The 23,602-nt window shown below is 35.8% G+C and overlaps 1 protein-coding gene and 1 non-coding gene across 5 annotated transcripts in view; one reads left to right on the top strand and one right to left on the bottom strand.

Annotated features, from left to right (window-relative positions):
• The window catches only part of FANCM (FA complementation group M), a 92,585-nt gene that overhangs the window by 31,447 nt on the left and 37,536 nt on the right, over positions 1-23,602 (bottom strand). For 3 of the 4 annotated variants that reach the window (XM_061159227.1, XM_061159228.1, XM_061159229.1), the window contains 10 exons: positions 19,607-21,524; positions 15,160-15,251; positions 14,992-15,060; positions 12,927-13,055; positions 12,048-12,204; positions 9,789-9,895; positions 7,551-8,075; positions 2,728-3,103; positions 846-1,137; positions 158-273 (listed from right to left, as the gene is read on the bottom strand). In XM_061159227.1, the coding sequence (XP_061015210.1) occupies positions 158-273; positions 846-1,137; positions 2,728-3,103; positions 7,551-8,075; positions 9,789-9,895; positions 12,048-12,204; positions 12,927-13,055; positions 14,992-15,060; positions 15,160-15,251; positions 19,607-21,524 (3,781 nt within the window). Of the gene's footprint in view, positions 1-157; positions 274-845; positions 1,138-2,727; positions 3,104-7,550; positions 8,076-9,788; positions 9,896-12,047; positions 12,205-12,926; positions 13,056-14,991; positions 15,061-15,159; positions 15,252-15,298; positions 15,449-19,606; positions 21,525-23,602 lie in introns of those variants that run through there. The other variant, XM_061159230.1, reaches the window with a different exon arrangement.
• On the top strand, positions 4,298-4,404 carry LOC133068756 (U6 spliceosomal RNA). Its single transcript, XR_009695703.1, has one exon. It is a non-coding gene; the product is annotated as a U6 spliceosomal RNA (small nuclear RNA).

Below are 23,602 nucleotides of genomic sequence, written 5' to 3'. Positions count from 1 at the left end.
ATAAAAATGTACACAGTATAAAACAATATATAGGGCAATATTCTCATATGTATGTATTAAACTGATAATCATAAACCGCAGCAATGACTGAAGTGCATTTTGTATTCTCTGATAGCCCAACCTGAGCAGTCTGATCACGTGTCAGATTTAATACTACCTTGGTTAAGATCAGTTGGCAACATTTGCATGTCAAATATATAGTGAATATATCTATAGATCTCCTCAGCCTTTTGATGAGTTACTTGTGCATACATGGAAATTTCTTGAGGTGTGCTGAAAAATAAACAAAAATATACTTGAACTTCTGACTTGTAAAATTCAATATTCTTGTTTAAAGAACACCAAACAAAAGCCTTTAAGGAAATAATTTTTCCCCCCAGATTTCTACATTCACTTACTGTGTTTAGCATTGGTTTAAATAAAAGCACATTTATTTCCTAAATTTGAAATCATTTAAAATGATAATTTCAAAATCTTATTTGGGCCTGTAGTTTAACGTATTTGCTAATACCTTCATTTGATTTTCAAGCAATAAAGTCATTAAAACCTAGTAAAACTTTCAACTTGAACATTTTTTTAGTTACAGAACTAAACAACCCAGAAATGTTAGGCTGCAAGTGCTGTCTACCTCCCCATAGGGCTCTAAGCTACAAATACAATGCTTACCTTTTTAACTCCCCCCTTCCATTAATGTCCTTAGCTTAATGCGGTAACAAGCAAAGTCTTTACTGAATGAATCTAACTGGCACTACACCTCTTTACTTTTAAAAAATATGAAAATTCCAATGAAATCCCTCTTAGAACAATTTTAAAGTAACCATTTAAAAATATTAAAACAGACATACCTGTTTGTCATCTTTTTCACAGATGAAAACTGGTGACACATATTCAGTGCAGTTATATAACTTATATTGGGAATACTTAGATAAAACTGAAGAGTTTCACATTTATTACTGTTCGCCACTGTGGGAACATGAATGCCAACATTCTTTCTTTGTTCCACTAAAGACAATTCCTTTAGCAAATCTGCAGTTTCTTCTTGGCAGGAACTGAAAAGAATTCGGATCCCAGCACCAATTAAGGTAGTCAGCAGGCTGTCATAGCTCTTTGTTCTCCTAAACATCCTGGACGTGTCTCCTGAATATTTTTTATTTAAGAAAATGCAAACTTTAGTAACTTACATTGAGTAGAACTGTTAATGCTATACATTATTAAAATCCCAAGATCTGTATCATTAAACTAGTGCTATGTTATGCTAATGAGAAATCCTACTGCTAAAGATTTAAAGTGATTCTCAAATATCTGAGAGAGAAAATAGGGAAAACTGTCTTTTTAGTGTCTTAAATTAGAATCAACAGAAGGTGAGTAAACAGGAGAAAGTATATTCCTAGATAGCTCATTCCTGATGGCCAAGACCATATTCATCTCTCAAATTCATAATGGTAGCATTGCTGAAGCATTCACTTAGTAATACTTCTAACAGATATAAAATTCTTATGCATTTATTTCAAGGATAACTTAATACATTCCATACCCATTATAATATCTCTAACTCTTGCCTGTTAATTTAACTTACCTACTCTCATTCATTTCCTTTCCATGTCTACCTACATCCTTCTTTTGGCATTCTTCCTTATGCCAAAAAAAAAAAAAAAGATGTTTTTCCATAGCTTTTGTCACATTACTTTCCTTTTTATTACAAATCTATTTCCTTTATAAAGGGTATGTTAGTATAAATTATAGAAATTTAGCACTAGAAAGACCCAAAAGATCACGTAATCTAAAGCCCTCATTTGTCAAATTAAAAAAGAAAAAAGAAATTGGATTGGGGTTACTGAAAGATAGAGTGATTTATTCAAGATCATATGGTTCAATAATGACAGTGGTGATGAAAAGGTATGTTGCTCAATTCCTGAACCAACGTTTTACATAAACATTATTTCCTTTTATATACGTAATGACTGTATAATCCTTGAATTCTTCCATAGTGGCTTTCAGCTGCATGATTTCACTGAATTCTCGTAACACCACGGGATGACTAGGAAAAGTGTACTATTAACTCCTCAGAGGAGTTAACTGTCAAATGGAATGTCACATAGCTATAAAAGACATCAGAACTCAGTGCATCTTCTGATTCCATACCCTATGATCTTTTCACTAGTCTCAGGGATGCCCTATGCAGTTAAACATTATCCATAAAACTCCCTAACTGAAGCTCCAAGCCTGCATTTTCTAAAATATTCTAGGCACCCATTTTAGTGACCCACTGAGAATTCAATCTTAATGTATTCAACATTAAACACCTCTTTAGTCTCAAATCTGCTGCTTCTCCTATATTCATAATTTCAAAGAAGAGCACCACTACCTGACTGCTCAGTAATCAAGAAACTGGTCAGCTCAAGAGTAATTCTTGATTGCTTCCACTTACTCCTGCTAATTCTACCTTCTTAAACTCCTCAATCCTCTCCCACACTGATGCTTTATTTCTGGCAACCTTCCCAGGCCTCCTCCCAGAAAAAGACTTATGATTGGTTCACTTGCCTTCAATTCACCCTCTTCAATGCTCATAAGCTGCATTTAAACACAGTGACTAATAAAAAATATTATGACATTATGTAAATATTCATGAGTCAGGTATTCACATTTTAAGAGCCTCCCACATCCTGACAGTAGAATAATGAACTAAATAATAGTCAAGTTCCTTTATAGCCTTATAAAAATACAAACCTGTTTTTTCTCTGTCCTTTTCCACAATCACACATATTCTTTCAAACATGCTCTGTAGGTACTGGATCTGATTGATGAGCTTGTTCTTATTGATGCTATTTAACATCTCAGACTGAGACCTCCTTTCCACCACCATGCGGTTACTCACAATATAATCACAACCATTAAGAGGACAGACCTCTACCTGTAAGCCATGAATTGCTCTTAGGGAAGAAACTACTTCTGAACCAGAAACGATTTCACGACTATCTACAAGAATACAAGTTCTGTGGCCTTCCTGGGGCAGTCTTAGAGAAGCATGTGTGTCAGCCAAATGTGGTCGTGAGTTGGAACAGCATGGCGCAGAAGTGCCAGAATCCTCCAGAGCAGTAGCACCCTGAAAAGTAGAAAACATCAATCACCATCAATTACATATATGTTGACGCCATAAACTTCTAACACCTAGGCTGACTTTTCTCACTCATACTTCTTCTTCCTTCAACAGGACCAAAGGTACTATGTAGATGAAGCTACCACTAGCTACCCTTAATACCTAGTAGGATGGCTAGACATTTTCCAAAAGGAAAATGCGTTGATGAGAATGTGAAAAAAACTGGGACGTGCATTGTTGGTGGGAATGAAAATGATGCATTAAAAAAAAAAAAAAAAAGAAAAGAAAATGATGCATCCACTTTGGAAAAGTTTGGCAAGTTCTCAAAGTTGAATTACCATATGGCCCAGGAATTCCACTTCAAGATAACATACCCATGATAACTGAAAACAGAGACTCAGCTACTTGTATGCCAAAGTACTTTTAGAAAATCCTCAGCCATTGCCTGTTCAACTAAATCTACTTGCTCTCTCTTCTCCTTAATTCTAGTTTCTCTCTTTTTCCTTTCCTTCCTCTGCAAAGGGTCTTCATCTAGGCCCTGGGGACTACAGAGTTTGTTGTTCTTCCCCCAGTGGCTAAATACTTTTTGTTCCACAGGGGAACGCGGGGAGAAGGAACTAGTTGGGGCTTGGTGCCTTGCCCACTGCAGCTGCTGGTCACTTGCCCACTGCCTGCAATGGGAAGGTTTCCTCTCTCAATCTTTTTTGTGAACACCTGATGACTAGCAATTCATTAAAGTTTTAGCTGAGGTCTCCTTACTAGATTGTACAATGTCCAGTGACTGTTCCAACTCAGCAAGTCTCTCCATGGAGGCACTTGTCTTTCCTTAGATATCTGGCTAATTGGTTGCCATGCAACCTCAGATTCAAATAAACTTATGATTTTGTAGATTATCTGGCTTTTTTTGTTGTTGTTGCAAGAATGGGAGCAACATTCTTTCCAGCTTTCTATATTCTAAGCTAAAGAGGAAGTGCTAATCACTCAGAATAATCTTTTAAAATGCATTTAATATTCAGTTTTTAAAGGAAAAGAATAAATCTAATGAAGGAAGAAATGACACTAAAGAAACAAAAAATAGTAGAAATATTTAGTTGTCTTTGAATGCAAAATGGATTTTTAAGCACTGATGTCAGAAATTATAAAGAAAAAAACTGGAACTCTATAAAAAAGCTAAAATTTCCTATGGCAAAACCTACTTAAGTGCTCGCTTCGGCAGCACATATACTAAAATTGGAACGATACAGAGAAGATTAGCATGGCTCCTGCGCAAGGATGACACGCAAATTCGTGAAGCGTTCCATATTTTTTCATTGAAATATTTAGCTCATTTTTCTTTCAACTTGATACCAGTCCCCACATACCTTTTATTCTAAGCTGTTGAGATTCTTTTAAGAATTGCTGTTTTGTTGACCCTGAATGACCCAAAGGCACTGGTGGACTGTCCACTGGGGGTTGAAGAGAGCATATGACACCATGACATGTGTTGTTAAACATACTTCGTCTCCGGTGTTCCGACACCAAGTGTCAGCTGTGGTACTTTCTTCACCTGGGATGTTGATTATAATTGTCTTTTTTGTTGAAGGTTGATACCCTTTTCATTGACTTAAACTTACACATTACTTTTACTCCACATGCCCAGTTGTTATGTATTCCAAAGCCACTGGACCACTTGAGTACATAAGTCCACTGGTGTATGAAGTGTGTGTTCAGGCCTGTAAACCCCACTGTGTGACTGGGCGTGCTTCCTGCAGGCGACTCTGACTGTTGAGTACTTACATGGACCATGGTGATATCCAAAAGAAAACGCTTTTATATTTATAGGTTATTTCATTGAACTATATAAAATGGGTATCAATACATGTATTTACTCCAGAAAAAAAAAAAAACAAAAACCTACTTAAAACAAAAGCAAATGATGAACAAAGAACACTGTATATAATATATGTGACAGATAAATATTAACATTTTCAGTAGCTAACAGTTTTTGACAGGATAGTTAGTTTATTTTCTGTCTTTTCAAATTTACCTCAAATTCTTTCACCTCCTAATTTGAAGAAGAATCATACCTTGCACTAGATGACAGAAGTTAAAACAGACTTCTGTAAAAATCTACCTATCCTTTTTCACAGTCCTCAAAATATTACTAGGGTATATCTATGTTTTTTGGTTGGAGCACGCTAAAGTAGAAATGCAGAGAGTGCTTACCGGTTTTCAAAGTATGGTGCAAGTACTACCTACCTTGACCCTTGGGATTACTATCTTTCTACTAGAGCTGATAATTCTGATGCTCAGAGAAATGAAGTGCTTTGTTGTTCTCCAATCTAGTCAACTTTATCTAATTATGCCTTCCAGAAATACTTTCATGCCAAAAGAAAAAAAAAAAAGTCTGGAGGTAATGTATGGAAATGCCAATCTGAGGGCCACTGTGTGGACACCGGAGCACGCTGCTCAGGTGGGGCGGCCTGGAACACCCAGAGGAAGCAACGGGAGAAGTCTCAGTCTGGGATTCCTATTACTGTCACTTTAACCCCCATTTTAGCAAAATTACTGCAACTATAAACTCCTAAAAACTGAAAATAGTTTTGGGGATTACTTTAGCAATAGTAAAATAAAAAGGAGCTGGAAAGTAAACTACATAACCATTCTGGAAGGAAAGAAATTCAAAGGAAGAAAATCAGGCCCCTAACCTCTACTCCAGCATTTGGAAAACTCAGCAGTGACCACAGGACTGGAAAAAGTCAGTTTTCATTCCAGTCCCAAAGAAAGGCAATCCCAAAGAATGCTCAAACTACCACACAATTGCACTCATCTCACACGCTAGTAAAGTAATGCTCAAAATTCTCCAAGCCAGGCTTCAGCAATACGTGAACCGAGAACTTCCAGATATACAAGCTGGTTTTAGAAAAGGCAGAGGAACCAGAGATCAAATTTCCAATATCCGCTGGATCATCGAAAAAGCTAGAGAGTTCCAGAAAAACATCTATTTCTGTTTTATTGACTATGTCAAAGCCTTCGACCGTGTGGATTGCAATAAACTGTGGAAAATTCTGAAAGAGATGGGAATACCAGACCACCTGACCTGCCTCTTGAGAAACCTGTATGCAGGTCAGGAAGCAACAGTTAGAACTGGACATGGAACAACACAGTGGTTCCAAATAGGAAAAGGAGTACGTCAAGGCTGTACATTGTCACCCTGCTTATTTAACTTATATGCCGAGTACATCATGAGAAACGCTGGGCTGGAAGAAGCACAAGCTGGAATCAAGATTGCTGGGAGAAATATCAATAACCTCAGATATGCAGATGACACCACCCTGAAGGCACAAAGTGAAGAGGAACTAAAAAGCCTGTTGATGAAAGTGAAAGAGGAGAGTGAAAAAGTTGGCCTAAAGCTTAACATTCAGAAAACTAAGATCATGGCATCTGGTCCCACCACCTCATGGGAAATAGATGGGGAGACAGTGGAAACAGTGTCAGACTTCATTTTCTTGGGCTCCAAAATCACTGCAGATGGTGACTGCAGCCATGAAATTAAAAGACGCTTACTCCTTGGAAGGAAAGTTATGACCAACCTAGATAGCATATTAAAAAGCAGAGACATTACTTTGCCAACAAAGGTCCGTCTAGTCAAGGCTATGGTTTTTCCAGTGGTCATGTATGGATGTGACAGTTGGACTGTGAAGAAAGCTGAGCGCTGAAAAGTTGATGCTTTTGAACTATGGTGTTGGAGAAGACTCTTGAGAGTCCCTTGGACTGCAAGGAGATCCAACTAGTCCATCCTAAAGGATATAAGTCCTGGGTGTTCACTGGAGGGACTGATGCTGAAGCTGAAACTCCAGTACTTTGGCCACCTCATACGAAGAGTTGACTCATTGGAAAAGAGCCTGATGCTGGGAAGGACTGGGGGCAGGAGGAGAAGGGGACGAAAGAGGATGAGATGGCTGGATGGCATCACTGACTCGACGGGCATGAGTTTGAGTAAACTCCGGGAGTTTGTGATGGACAGGGAGGTCTGGCGTGCTGCGATTCATGGGGTCGCAAAGAGTCGGATACGACTGAGCGACTGAACTAACCAAGTAACCTCCTCTTCCCAGTAAGTAGATGAGAATTACATACCTGAAGCCTTCAGAGAGGGAAAGAAAAGTTAATCTGGGGAAACTAGTTCTGAGCATGTAATTTCTGTTACCTTGCAAGAAGCTAATTTCCTGTATTCTTTTTATAAACGAAGCATGTTTCCTTACAGTGTTCTTAAGAAAGCTATTAACACATTAAAAAAATAAGCATCCTATGAATTAGCTATATAATTTAGTATGCTGATTTCTTGTCTGAAGAATTCTATTACTTGTTAATTTTTCTTTGACCTAGTTATTCAACACAAAAGAAAGGAAAACAAACAAACAAAAAAACCTTTTGGTAAACACATGAAGGCTTTTTTTTCTGGTTTGATTCATACCTTCGACTGAACTGGAAACTTTCCACCGTCTTTCTGTGCACTGACCGGAGTGAACAATGAGGAGGCAGATTCCATGTCAGTATGGTTCTGAGGTGTGAAGTCTGAGACATCAGAAATGGGAACCTTTAAATTAGGTGGGGTCTGTTGTCTTTGGTTTAGCAATTGATTACCAACTGGATTAGAGTGGTCCCTGGAATGCGGTGAAGACCCAGAAGGCACTGTGCTTGGGTTAACCACAGGTCTGAATTCCTGTTTATCCTTTACATCGTGTTCCTCCTCACTTGAATCATCCAGTAAAATAATTCTGGATAATTTATTTTTTGAACGTGCACAATTTTGTCTCATCTTCATTTGTTTTAGCTTTACTGCACGTCGGGTTTTATATTTTTTACTCTCATTTGTATAGCAGTCTTCAGTTATTAGGTTAAAATCAACACAAACTTCTTCACTTGACTGGCTTTTGCAAGACTCCTCTTCATCAACGCAAAAACTGTCTTCTAAATAGGTTTCATCTTGCTCAGGAATCTACAATAAAAACACAAATAAGAGTATAATAAATTTCATAAAACCAGCATGTTTTTAACATATTCTTTTAAGTTCATGATATCTCTGTGAATATTTATTTCATTTACTTTGTTAATTCAGTCACTTGCTCAAATGACTCTTTATTGAGCATATTCTTTTTTTTCTTCCAGTTTTATTGGGATATAATTGGCATACAACACTGTATAAGTTTAAGGTGTACAGCATAGTGATTTGACTCACTACATCATGAAATAAATTTAGTGAACAGCCCTCATCTCACAGAGAGACAAAATTAAAGAATAGAAGAACACACTTTTTCCTTGTGGTGAGGACTCTCAGGATTTACTCTCTTGACAATTTTCATAGTTAACATACAGCAGTATTAATTATATTTATCATGTACATTACATCCCAAGGTCTGTGTCTGCATGAATGCTCAGTCATTTCTGATTCTTTGTGACCCCGTGGACTGTAGCCTGCTAGGCTTCTCTGTCCATGGCATTTCCCAGGCAAGAATGGCATTTCCCAGGGATAGAACCTGCGTTTCTTGTGTTTCCTGCACTGAGGAGGGTTCTTTACTGTGACACCTGGGAAGCCCATCACAAGTACCTATTTATACCATAAACCTGATCCCCTTTTCTATGAGTTTGTTTCTGAAGTATAATTAACCTACAACATGATGTTAGTTTTGTGACATACATTTGAAACTGATCACCAGGATAAGTCTAGTTACACGCTGTCACTGTACAAAGACACTACATAATTATTGACTATATTCCCCACACTGTACATTTCAGAGGTATAACATTTATTTTGCAACTGGAAATTTGTATCCCTTAATCTCCCTCACCTATTTCTCTCCTCCCCACCCATTCCTCTCTGGCAACCACCTGATTGTTTCTTTGTGTCTATGATTTCCTTATTATGGTGGTTCATTTGTTTTATTTTTCAGGTTCTACATGTAAGTGAAATCATACAATATTTTTCTTTCTCTGACTTCTTTCACTTAGCATAATGCCCTCTAGGTCTGTCCATGTGGTCACAAAAGGCAAAATTTCTTCTTTTCTATGGCTGAGTAAACTTCCAATTTTTATATATACCACATCTTCTTTCTGAGTATATTTTTTAATGGAAGAAAATGGGAAGTTTGGGAATAAAACCTCTAGAAATTTATAGGCTAGTGCAAGTAGCCAGAAAAATGAACAGTAATTCATAAAACACTATATAATAAACACAATGAAAGTACAGAGTAGGAATGATCATAAAAAAAATGCCTATATTTCTGAGCTGAATATGGCAATTTATAAACAAATAAGACTAATACAAAATTGATTCCATAAATGAAAAATAATCTATAATTTTTGTGATATGCCATTTTAATGGGAAAAATTAATTTCTAAGAGAAATATGACAACAGAAGAGTTAAAATTTTAACTAGCAGATGATAAAGTTCTATTCACTTCCTTTAAATATTCTAATTGGAAAACAAATTCAGAGTATATTCTAATTAGCTCATTAACAAAAGGAAACTGTGATCAAATTATGACTGAAAGGGATTTTGAGAATTCACGTAGTCCATCTTCCTTACTCAGGGCAGAAACTACTGCAAATAGTTCTGATGGAGTTTTAGAAACAAAATGAAGGCTTCATTAACAGGAATATATTCCAACATCACCGCCAAGAAATTCTCCACTATATTTCTATAGTTCATACCTGGGAAAAAATGTTTATGTTGTTATGTTTCTTATGGACCATTTTGTATCGATTGCTCATCAATGGACTTCGCACAGATTTCATGTAAACAGCTCTCATTTCAGAATCTGTATAAAGATAAAAAAATTTTTCAAATACCCAAATTATTTAAACAAAAAGTAAATAAGTATTTAACTTTGACCTATCCCAGATTAGCCATTCCCTGGTGGCTTGTTGGTAAAGAACCCACCTGCCAATGCAGGAGGCTTGGGCTCTACCCCTGGGTCAGGCAGAGCCCACGGAGGAGGAAATGGCAACCCACTCCAGTATTCTTGCCTGGGAAATCCTATGGACAGAAGAGCCTGGCAGGCTGCGGTCCAATGGGCTGGAGAGAGTTGGACATGACTTAGTGACTAAACAACAATATAGTATGTAACCTTTTGAATCTGGCTTTTTTCATAAAGCACAATTCATGTGAGAATCATATGCCGATTATTTTTTAAAGTTATATAGTAAAGAGTACCTAAGAAATGAGGCATAAAAAAAAAAAACAATGTGGATTTTGAGATTTTCTTTAAAAACAAACAAACAAACTCTGAAATCCTACATATTTCAAACATACTGTGAAAAAAAAAAGTACTGTGTCTAAACGGGGTTTCAGATCTCCCTATTCTTTATCACAACTGAGCTACCTTCAACCTTCCCAATAGCAGCAACTGAAGTCCTTCCTGTTGCTCAAGCCTACTGACTCCCTCTTTGTGTCTCTGCAACTGCTGTTAAGTCGCTTCAGTCGTGTCTGCTCTGTGAGACCCCATCGACAGCAGCCCACCAGGCTCCCCCATCCCTGGGATTCTCCAGGCAAGAACACTGGAGTGGGCTGCCATTTCTTCTCCAATGCATGAAAGTGAAAAGTGAAAGTGAAGTTGCTCAGTCGTGTCCGACTCTTAGCGACCCCATGGACTGCAGCCTACCAGGCTCCTCTGTCCATGGGATTTTCCAGGCAAGATACTGGAGTGGGGTGTCATTGCTTTTTGTCTCTCTAATCCATCAGAAAATCCCATCAGCTGTACACAGCCAGAACCCAATCTTTCTCCCCTCTCACTGCCACCATCATTCCTTGATTAGATTACTGCCATGGCCTCTTGTATGGTCCTTTCTTCCACCTTTGTTCCCAGATAGACCATTCTCAACACAGAAGCTGGAGTGATACAAAATAACATGAGTTGGCTGCTCATTCATTACCCCTCTGATTTCACTTCCTACTACCCCCCTTCTTCCCTTTCAGTTCTAGTCATAATGATGTTCCCCTGAACACGCCAGGTACACTCCTGCTTCAGGGCCTTTACATTGGTCATCTTTGCATCAACATTCTCCCACCAGATTCTACTATAAACCTGGGAAAGAAGCCTTATTCTGCAAATCATATCTGAATCAGCAACACACTACTGAGACCTTTGTATTTAAAGCCTTCTTTAAAGTCATGGACCTTGGGAAACTTTGCCGTCTTAAGTCATATGAGACCCTGGAGGAGCAGAATAATGACAAGATTTGTGAAAGATAAGAATCCAGAAAAGCCTACTACAATCTTTCCCATTTCCATTGCAGCCAATCTGAACCATCTATAGAAGATCTGCTCAAGCACTATTTGGGGAGACTGTTTTCTAAAAGTAGTCTCCCTTACTTGACGAATTTAATAAATTTAGCTTTGTGTCTCAGCTGGTTTTAATAGACTGCATGATTGAATTCCTCATCTCCTAGAGTCTGGACAAATGTCACCTCAATGAGGTCAACCCCTAATTACCTTACTCAAATTTATAGCTTAATACCCTGACACTTCAAATCTTCATCTTACTCAATCTGTTTTTGTTTTTCTGTAAACTTGTCTTACACTGAATAATTTAGTTATTGTGTATATTGTTACTCTTCTTCCACTCTAATGTATGCTTTTGAAGCGCAGGGGGTTTTGTCCATTTTGTTCATAGATACAACTTTCTCAAGAACCTTACAGAGTGCTAGGCACATACCAGGCATTAATACTTGTTTAAATGAACAACTGACAGCCAGCCAGGTCTCTAGAGACTGTTTTCTAAAAATAGTAATTTTTAAAATTAGTAGCCTATAAACAAGCAACTCTCACATAAAGGAAATATTACAGAATTACCAAGTATTTTACACACATCAAATTTAATTCCCTTTAAAGTCAAGGTTCTTTGGAAAAAGTATAACCACAGTAAACGCACTGAAAATAAAAAGAAAGAGAAGTATTATTGTATCATTTACCATTTATAGCCTGTGACAGTTGAGTCTCATCATTTAAAAAGTCAAGTAGTGAGGAGTCTTGTTCATTTTCTGACTCATCATTTTCATCTGATGAAACACATTCTGCATCTTCTTGAGAAAGTTCTGCTTCTTCATCTAAAAACTTCCTAGCTACGAGCTAAGATAAATGAGAAAACAGGAAAAGTGCCTTTAAGAAAATCATTTAATGTCCTCAAATAACTGAAAACTGTTTTGGAAAATGGATTTCTTGCCAGTGCTTTTAAGATTAAAAATAATAAAAATAGAAAACTGCAAGAAGAAATGATAAAGTAGCATATCTATTTAAAATGTCTTCTTTTAATTGTTATAAATAAAATAAAGTACAGATCAGCATGTCTGCTTGCTGAATGTTTCTTAATAAAGTCTCTTGAGTCTTTCAGCAATTCATTTTTGCCAGGAAAAATACAGTGCCACAAAAAGACTGATCAGAAAAAAAAGTGCTAAGAATTCTTTTCCAAAAATTTGAATACTGGATATAGATAAGAAAAACAATATAAATATTATAAAAGCAAATATTTTAAAATTCAGATTTCTGTCTCTATATTTTCTTCAATTTGAATGTTACATCTTCAGTACACTAAAGTTTCTTCATTTAGTTCTTCAAAATAACACAACATTGCAAGATAGTTTCAAAACACAAAGAGAAACTAAAAAACCACACTTTGGCTTTTTAATTCTAGTAAAAAAAAGTAAAGTTAGGGTCAAAATAATTTTCAGGTTTTGGTTTTTTCCTATAAAGGAATTATAGAGAAATCTACTTCTATGTGAAATCTACTCTTCTGTACTAATTAAAAATATATAGTATATTTATATAAAACTAAGAAACTGAAAAAAGTTTACCTTTAGGTGATTCTGTTTCTTTCTGACTTTGATGCTTCTTTTGGCATTCCTCTTATGATCCTTGAAGTCTTCTGATAGTGGATCTCGTTTGTGAAAATTATCACTCTCATCACTAGATGATAAATCTAACTATAATTCAATAAAATTCTTGCATAAGAAAATATTATTTAAGTGTTGTATCTTAATGAGTTTCTGAAGGGTTGTTGCTTCTATTATCATGTTTCCCTTTTAAATAGTTGACCAAACATTTTCTTGTTAGAAAAATAAAATGCTCTTACAACTCAGAGCCATGCACAAATACACAATATTTTAAAATTTAAAAGTTAGATAATTCTAAGTAATAAAATAATAAATTATAAGTAATACTAATACAGTATTCGTTCAATTTTGTATGAAATTGAATGTATCTGATGAATGTTTATGTTTTTAGTTTAACTGTTTCCTTTAAAAGATCCTGAAGGGCTTCACAAAAAAATAATTGTCTATAAATATAGCTATCAAAATCAATTCAAACATACACAAGTCCTTTCAAACTAAGAAAAAAATATAACAACAAATCTTTTGACTATGAAGCCTACTACAGTATCTCTTACAGAATAATATAAAACCAATCCAAATAATCAAAAGAAATTTATCAAAATAACTTCAATTAACAGGGATAATTTTAGGTTAAGGTGGATTAAGCATCAGCATTATCAATATTTTAATTCACATCTAGCAAGTAAATCAGACATTGTAGATAAAGTAGCAAGTTAAAACAATTTTTTAAATGGAGTTTTATATAAGTATACAAAGTTAATGAGGGTTGATTGCATTTTTAATTAATCTTGCACAAATTATACTAGTTAGTATTAGAGAATTAAAACACACAAGATTTCCTAGTCTCAAAATTTAGCTGTCAGCTATAAACTGATGACAAATGAATACTAAAGCCTTAAGATGTGCCCACTGACCAAATTTCACATTTTCTTTTTTTTTTTTCCATGGGAAATAAGAATGTTAATACCAATATCTTAAGACTTATTTTTAGGCTAAAATATTTTTTTTTCTTTTTTTTTTTTTTATTAGTTGGAGGCTAATTACTTCACAACATTTCAGTGGGTTTTGTCATACATTGATATGAATCAGCCATAGATTTACACGTATTCCCCATCCCAATCCCCCCTCCCACCTCCCTCTCCACCCGATTCCTCTGGGTCTTCCCAGTGCACCAGGCCCAAGCACTTGTCTCATGCCAAATTTCACATTTTCATAGTTGTCAATGCCTTCCAGACATTGTCACTTTACTGTCCCACATGGACTTCAAACTCGAACATATTCAACACTGAACTCACCACTCTTTCTTGTTTCCTCTAAAAACATGATGTATCTGCCAACTAAGCCCAAGCCAAAACTGAACAGTCATTGTGGACTCCTCCTTTCCCTTCTTTCAAACTCATTCAGTAAGCAAAAGAATGAGTAAGACCTTCCAAAAGCTCACCCAGATTTTCCTCCAGCTTTACTTTCTGGTACTTTTTACCTTTACAATCCACAACAAGAGATGCCATTTCCCTGTTCTGTACCCTTCTTTAAGCTGCTGGGAATGCCTTCCCTTCTCCCTTCTTTTCCCCTAAAATATGTATGCTTTAAGATTTATATAAGGTGTTATTTTCAAGAAGCTTGCCAGAACTCCCAAGGTCTAGGTTAAGTTTTATCTTCTCTCATCACTTAAAAAATTATATGGAAACTATCCATTTACTTATCTATCCTTCCTACTAGTTTATGCACTTAAACAGTATCAGGAAATACTCTTTATACTATCCCCAGCATCTTGCACAGTAGATACACGGTAGGTATTTAATCAATGTTTCATGAATTGCTGGAGTGTACTGACAAAAATAGGAATAGTTTCTTGAAGGAGTTTAAAATTAAAATAGAAATTCCAGTCACTGAAGATTTACTATCTTTTTCTGTTAAAAATACCTGTAAGATCAAATATACCTATGCTCAGCTATTCACATATTTCTCTTGTAATATTTATCTCAAAAAGATTTGAATTACTATTTATTATTTGTTATTTACTTACTCTGTTTGGAGGAACCCTGCGCTTTTTGACAACCTGAAGTGGAGAATCAACTTCGCTATTTTTCTGATTCTAGATAAAGCAGACAAAGTAAAAATTAAAAAAAAAAAAGTTTTAAGGGAAACAAGAAACTTTATATGATCTTGCTACTGTGATTACTGACCAACTCACCTCTGGGGATTCCAAAACATTTCCTTTTGTTTTTTTACTTTTTCTTCGGAAAATCTCATCATCTTCACTTTCACGGCTTGATAATTGTTCATCTACAATTTATTTAAAGATAATGAATCTGGTCAACAGATTTAAGTTTGTCCAACCGCAGCTATCTATTTTATTGATGGGTACAGTAAAAATTGTTCCTGGCAATCTCAACATTTATTCAGTCTCAAAGATAGTTATTCTTGTATCACTCACTCTGGAGGAAGCCAGATGCTATACGGTAAGAATAGAGGAAGTAATCCTGCGGGGAGGAAAACAAGGCAGGAAACTGAGGCCTCTTATACAAGAGCAATGTGATCTGCCAAGCTGACTCAAGCCTTCAGATAACTGTAGCCCTGGCCAATGTTTTGAATGCAACCTCATAAAATATCTGGAGTCAGAACTCCCGGCCAAGCCATTCTCGAATTCCTAGTCCAGAGAAACGGCTGTTTTAAGCCATTAAGTTTGCAGTCAATTTGTTATGCAGCTAGAGATAAATAATACAGATTTTGGTGCATGGAAATAGGGAATTAATTACCAAATACCTAAACGGTGGATATAGCTTTAGAACTAAAGAGTGGGCAGAAGCTAAAAGAACTTGTTTTGTTGTTGTTAAAAGAATTTTTGTCCCACTGGAAAAAAAAAAATAATAATAATAAAAATTAAAAAAAAAAAAAAAAAGAATTTTTGAGGAGAGTTTTTGTGAAAGTTTGAAGACCCTCAAAGGAACTGTTTATAGGAAGATTAATGGCCATTGAGGAGGTCATGGGTAACAGCTTAAAGAAGTAAGAAAATCCTTATTAGAAATTATAGCAAAGAGAAATTTTACTATAGTGCCAGAAAGTTTAACAACGTTGCAGTAACACAGAAAGTAGAAAATGTACCTCATGAAGGAGGTACCAGACCATCTTACCTGTCTCCTGAGACCCCTGTCAAGAAGCAACAGTTAGACCCAGACAGGAAACAACTGACTGGTTCAAAATTGGGAAAGAGTAGGACAAGACTGTACACTGTCACCTTGTTTATTTAACATATGCAGAGTACATCGTGCGAAATTCTGGGCTAGACGGAGCTCAAGCTGGAATAAAGACCGCTGGGAGAAATATCAACAGTCTCAGATATGCAGATGATACCACACTAATGGCAAGAAGCAAAGAGGAACTAAAGAGCCTCTTGATGAGAGTGAAAGAGAAGAGTGAAAGAACTGGCTTAAATCTCAACATTCAAAAAACTAAGATCATGGCAACTAGTCCCATCACTTCATGGCAAACAGAAGGGGAAAAAGTGGAAGCAGTGACAGATTTTCTCTTTTTGGGCTCCAAAATCACTGCAGATAGTGACTGCAGCCATGAAATTAAAAGACATTTGTTTCTTGGAAGGAAAGTTGTTACAAACCTAGACAGCATATTAAAAAGCAGAGCCATTAGTTTGCCAACAAAGGTCCGTCTAGTCAAAGCTATGATTTTTTCAGTAGTCATGTACAGATGTGAGAGTTGGACCATAAAGAAGGCCAAGAGCCAAAGAACTGGTACTTCGAAGAATTGAACTGTGGTGCTAGAGAAGACTCTTGAGAGTCCCTTGGACTGCAGGATATCAAACCAGTCAGTCCTAAAGTAAATCAACCCTGAAATCATTGGAAGGGCTGATGATGAAGGTGAAGGTCCAATATTTTGGCTACCTGATGCAAAGAGTCAATTCATTGGGAAGGACCCTGATGCTGGGAAAGACTGAAGGCAAAAGGAGAAGGGGATGGCAGAGGATGAGATGATTAGGTAGCATCACCGACTCAATGGACATGAAATTGAGCAAACTCTGGAAGACAGTGAAGGACAGAGGAGTCTACAGTCTATGGGGGTCTCAAAGAGTTGGACATAACTGACTGAGTGAACAACAACAATGAAGGAGGTGCTCTAAGCAAGAAGATTTCCAGACAACATGTTTAAGGTATCACCTATGCTTCTTGTTTAAATGTGAAAGGAGAGAGAGGAATTAAAGTACATTAAACATGAAACAGGGGGACTTTCCTGGTGGTCCAGTAGCTAAAACTCCGCACTTCCAATGTAGGGGCTCAAGTTCGATCCCTGGAACTAGATCCCACATGCCACAACGAAGAGCTCGCATGCCAGCAGTTTAAAGACCCCACATGTCGCAATTAAGACCCGGCACAGCCAAATCAATCAATCAATCAATCAAAACATGAAACAGTTGAGACTTGCTGGTTTTGAAAATTACCAGCTTCTCCAGATGGCAAACAATGTTAAATTAAGAAATCTTCCAGGCAAAGACCTAATCTAGAAGACTGCCAGGAAACTACAGTCCAGATGATGCTGAGGGTGTAACTGTAAATGCTTTAAGACCTCAGAAAGATCAAAGGTGGTGCTCAGAGTACCATTCAGTCGGACGGTACTCTAAACATTTTAAAGATGTCTCTTACATTCCCTCTCAAACAACAGATTTTCTAAGAAGATTAAGGAACTATCTTTACACATTTCAGCAGAAGCCGAAGTTAGAGAAGAACTCACCTCCAAAAGATTTGTGGACATGGCTAGTGTCTAACGGAATGAACCTCAAATAAGATTCACAAGAGATCCACAAATATTTATGAGAATTAGATGAGGAAAAAACCACAGCCAGCTACAACTAAAAGGGGCAGAGAGAGTACAAAATGAAGAGGCCTTTAGATCCCCAAATTTTTACTGGAAGGACACAACCTGAGAAAGCTCCACAAGTGCTACCTATTAGGAAACTGGACTAGGCATCCAGAGGATAGAACCAAGAACCATGGAGAATTATTCCCAGGCTTTGAGTACTAATCAAGAAACTTTCAGTCTTGGCTCTGCTAGATTTTAGAATCACTGTGGACTAGAAATTCCTGTGTGCTTCCCATCATCCTTCCTTGCTTTCAAATAAACCACTTTGGAAGCAGATTTTACATGCCTAGTCAAGTCTTCAGATGACTGCAACCCCAAGTGAAATCTTGACTATAATCTCATGAGAAATTTAAGCCAGAATGACCCAGTTAAGCAACTCTGAAATTCCTAAACTACAGAAACTGTGAGATAAATGCTATTTTAAGCCACTAAATTAGAGGGAGTAATTTTTTACACAGCAGTATAAAACTAGTACAAACTCACATAGTATATTTCTCCTTATGCTCTGTGCTAATAAAGTATCTACCTAGACAGATTATTGTATATATATAACATGGTAAATGATCCTAAATCTTCTATTTCAACTAAGTGGAATGAAAAATACTAAAAAAAAAAAACCAAAACTCATAATAAATAGTTCCTTAATGGCTATGTATTCAGAATTAATATTGCCCATGGTTAGTCATTAAGTACAATGCTAGAAAAAAAGTTTTAATGCAAATCTGACACAAAGACAGAAAAATTATCTCACTCATTAACAAAGACTTAATATAAAGGTATTAAATATTAAAGGACCTAGGCAACATACTTAATGTGTCCGAGTATATCCAAACTTATGTAGACAAGTTAGTCTTTAAAAATTAACTGTATATCCAGAACTTATAAGTTTTTATCTTAAAACATTCATGAATCATAGGATTTATAGAGGAAATTCTCATTTTATCCTGTAACTACTCTTTTCCCTTAGCCATAAAGAGTAAAATTCATAAGTGGCCTTTAATAATAACCTATACATAAACTAGAGTTGAGTTCTATAACAGGATCTAAAGGATATTTAAACCATTATATTTTTGATATATAAGTCACTGGTATTTATATCATCTGTTTTCTGGATTTTCTATAGAATTAGATTGTACAGATCCAAAGATTCCTATAGATTTTCTATGACCTTATCTCAATTTTTTAAATATAGTCTTATTTCTCAGGTTTGTTATATAAATCCCCTACTTTATACACCCCCCAAACTTTACACTTGCTTTATTTCCCTCTGCTTTCATCATTTACAACATCCAAATTCTCTTTTGATTATCTTCAACAAGTCCAAATCATTAATATTGCCAAGGAGCCGAGATGAAAACCTACATCAGAAGTCAACATTTTCAATCTAAACCAGTTCAAAATGTTTTCATCTTCTGAACCTAAATGTCCACCATCTTATTATTCATCTGGTAGTTATTTCCATATTTTACTGGTATCTTTTCAAATTTATATGTCATACAATTGTTTGTGTTTTATAATTAAGGGCTAGAGCCAAATCTCACACTTCTGTTTTTCAGTGTCTAGCACAGTACCTTCCCATGGCATGCATGCCATAAATACATGCAGAAAAAAATAAATCTTGTACCAATAAACATCAATATAAGGACTATATAGTACATCAATTATCTAATTCAGTATATCATACACTGAGAAATTACATTTTGTAAAAATTATAGACTCTGATCCAAAATATTCTAGAAAATTTGTGCTTTATAAAGCTGGAATCTTACCTTCAGTAGAATGGCAGGATTGATGCAGATTGATCTGTTTCTTGCTTTTACACTTTTCTATAGAAAGTCCTGAATCACCAAAAGTTGAATTCAATGTTTCTTTGAAACTGTGTAGATCTACTTTTCCTATGTTAGAACCTGACTTTTTAGCCATTTCTATTCTCGTCTTAGAAAATGAGTTCAATATACTTGATTCAGAAAGTGGTGTGCTCATAACTTTCTCTCCTACTGGCAATGAAAACTGAGAATAACTAGGAGACATAAATTCTTTACTTTTTGTTGCATTCTTTGAAAAACATGAAAAAGCTGGACTCGGCTTATTTTCACTTGATGGGTGAGTAGTTGTTACACTTGTAGAATTGTCAACATTGGCTCTTGACATGACTGCTTGATGTGAAACACAATTTGTGCCATTTATCTGCTTAATGTCTAAATGTCTTCCAGGTAGATCATCTAAAATTTTATTATTTGTAACTGATGCATGGTCCACTACTTCATCCTCAGAACCTGTACTACAAAATCCTAAATCAAATGTAACAGAAAATAAATCCTTAGAGCAGTCAAAATTGTTTTCATCATTATTCAGTTTTTCCTCATGTATACCTCTCAAACCTTCATGAGATTTCCAACTCATATTAGTATCACAGACAATTTGATCTTGGGGTTCAGAATCATTCTCTAACAAAAGTTCATCAGAAATGAAGAACTGAGAGACTGGTGCCATTTCACTTACAGCAGTTCTGTCTGACATACATAAAGATTCACATTTACTGTTTAAGGGAGGAGGGCTCACATCATTAAACTCCATATTAACATCTTCAAATAATAATAAACTTTCATCCTGAGCAGTATGCAATATTGGGAAGTCACTGTTATCAACATCATGATTCTTTTCTTCAGCAAAATCCTTTGAAGGGCCGATGTTTATTTGAATTTGATTGCTGGATACTAAATGTTCATTTTTACTATTTTTATGTACTTTATCAGAGTCACAGAAGTTTGGCTCATCAGAAATATTATCGTTAGTTGTACCATGAAGGCAAGTTGTTTCAGAAGGATGAGTAATAAACTTAAGTGAATTCAATTCTAAATTCTGTTGAGAATTTACAGCTGAATATGACATTAAATTGGTGGATTTATCATTCTGTAAGCACTCTGAGTAGGGTAGAAAAACCGAGTTTTCAAGTGCAGAACCCTTAGAAATTTCATATTCCAAATCTGACAGTCCACTGAGAGGTGGAGGAGAATGTGATAAAAATCTCTCTACATTAGCTAGCACCTCTTTTGTTAATGAATGACAATTAAAAAACTGGTCACCTGTTTTTGCTATATCAAGCTCATCCTCAAATGAAAGAAATAAGCTAGATGAAAGAGATTTCTCATCACTGAAACTGTTATAACCAGAATCAAAAAAACTTCCAGTAAATGAACTAGTAGATTTATTTGTAAACTGACAATCTGTTAATAATCCACATGACGGATTACCTCCATTTTCATTGACAGCACATGTGGCAGTGACTTCACCTGTATCTGATGCCCTTTTACCATTTTGTAGGTCTACCTGAAGAATATGTTCAGCGGTAGAACTGCCATCAGTATCTAAAGGCTCCACGACAACATCCTTATTTTCTTTTTTAAGTTGATCTTTTTTCAGGATTTCAGAAGACTTCTTTTTAAAAGAAGGAATTTCAGTAGATTTGATAGGAATTTGTTTAAAAATTTCAGCACATTCTTCATCAGATTCTGTCCTTGAGACTGATGTCCCTTGATTTATATTCTTTGCAAATGAAGACTTCTTGTTACTTGTAAAGGTGCCACTGGCAAGAGGATTATATTCATTTCTGGGAGTACCAGATGCTGAGCTAATATCTTCCATTTGTAAGTAAGATTTAATTTCCAATTCATAGCTGCATTCTCCCTATAAAGAAGGAAAATGAAAAAGTCACAAGAAAGCAATATAAAATAAACAAATAAAAATTCTAAGAGATGAGCCTTACTCTGTTAAAATATTTTCCAAACAATATTGCATTATTCAAATGATTTTACCTTAAAAATTATTCTAAGTCAAACAAAATTAGAAATGACATTACTGTGAAATTATCACAAATTATCTTTTATCAGTTAATAGTTTTGTATTCCCAGTACCTAGTACATAAGAGACCCACGATAAACATTTGTAGAAAATATAAATTTAATTAATATATAGAATATTATTATAAATACTTTTTTCCTAACATTTAACTGAACAATGATTCTAACTTCTTAAAGATATTTAAGAAATTAACATATATAAATGAGAAACACATACTTATGTGAAATTTACTCTCTTGAAGATAAACTAAGAACAGATTTTAGAACATTTGAAATAATGGTACCTACAGTCTTCTAGGCTGTAAGCTAGAATATGCTATTTTTAACAAATTTCTCAAGAACTCTTCTCATGAATTTCCAAGTCTTATATCTAAATCTAAAACTACAGTCCCCACCATCCCTGACTCATCCTTCCCTCTTGCCACTAAATGCCACTTTAATCAGGATTCCTCTACTATTCAGGGACTTAAGCAGTTAACTCTCCACTTTTTGTATAATAAATACAATAAATATTAATGTTAGAATGTCTGTCACCCTAATAGGATATATGCTCCCTACAGAATATTTAATCTTAACCAGTGTAGCCATGGGGCCTAGAACAGACCATGTCATATAGAAGGCACTAAATAAATGTGTTACTTTGATGCACAGCCTTTGCTGGCACAGCCCAAGACAAATATTTGTAGAAAGTACAAATTTAATTAATACATAAAATAGGATTATACACACCTTTTTTCACTTGTAGGGATCCACAAATATTACTTTATTTACATGTGTTCATGAACACATAAAATTAGCAGCTACAATCTATCACATAATTACTAGGTGCCAGGTATTATTCTAATTGCTTTACATATATTAAGCCACTTAATCCTTACTACAACATTATGAAGAAAGAATCATTATCGCCAATTTATAGGTGAAACTGAGGCACAAAGAGGTTAAGTAACTTACAGATCCAAAAAGTAAGATTCTAACCCAGGCATTTTGGATTTCACACTCACAATAGGTTCACCATTCTGACTCTCTCAGGGAATAAGAATCAGGATGTTACTCAAGGAATCACTAATTCTCTAAACTAACACCAGGATAAAGGAAACACACCAAATGACCTGTATGATAGAGAAATTTCAACAGATCTAACAAAAATACTAAACTTGCTTTACAAACATTTATATAAATCATTAAATGAGAATTTCCTGAAGATCTAGTGTTTAGGACTTGGTGCTTTCACTGCCAGTGCTTTTCAATCCCTGGTCTGGGAACTAAGATCCTACAAGCTATGCGGCACAACCAAAAAACATTTTTTTAGCCATTCAGTTCAGTTCACTTGCTCAGTCATGTCCGACTCTTTGCAACTCCATGGACTGCAGCACACCAGGTGTCCTTATCCATCACCAACTCTCAAAGTTTACTCAAACTCATCTCCACTGAGTTGGTGATGCCATCCAACCATCTCATCCTTGGTCATCCCCTTCTCCTCCTGCAGTCATTCTTTCTCAGCATCAGGGTCTTTTCAAATAAGTCAGTTCTTCGCATCAGGTGGCTAAAGGATTGGAGTTTCAGCTTCAGCATCAGTCCTTCCAATGAATATTCAGGACTGATTTCCTTTAGGATGGACTGGTTGGATCTCCTTGCAGTCCAAGGGACTCTCAAGAGTCTTCCCCAACACGACAGTTCAAAAGCATCAGTTCTCCAGTGCTCAGCTTTCCTTATAGTCCAACTCTCACATCCATACATGACCACTGGAAAAACCATAGCTTTGACAAGACAGACCTTTGTTGGCAAAGTAACGTCTCTGCTTTTTAATATGCAGAGTCACAACTTTTCTTCCAAGGAGTAAGCGTCTTTTAATTTCATGGCTGCAGTCACCATCTGCAGTGATTTTGGAGCCCAAAAAAATAA

The sequence above is a fragment of the Dama dama genome, chromosome 13 (genome assembly GCF_033118175.1).
Source record: "Dama dama isolate Ldn47 chromosome 13, ASM3311817v1, whole genome shotgun sequence".
In the NCBI taxonomy this organism is placed as follows: domain Eukaryota; kingdom Metazoa; phylum Chordata; class Mammalia; order Artiodactyla; family Cervidae; genus Dama; species Dama dama.
The sequence above is the reverse complement of the archived record's forward strand: the minus strand, read 5'-3'. Positions and strand labels throughout refer to the sequence as shown.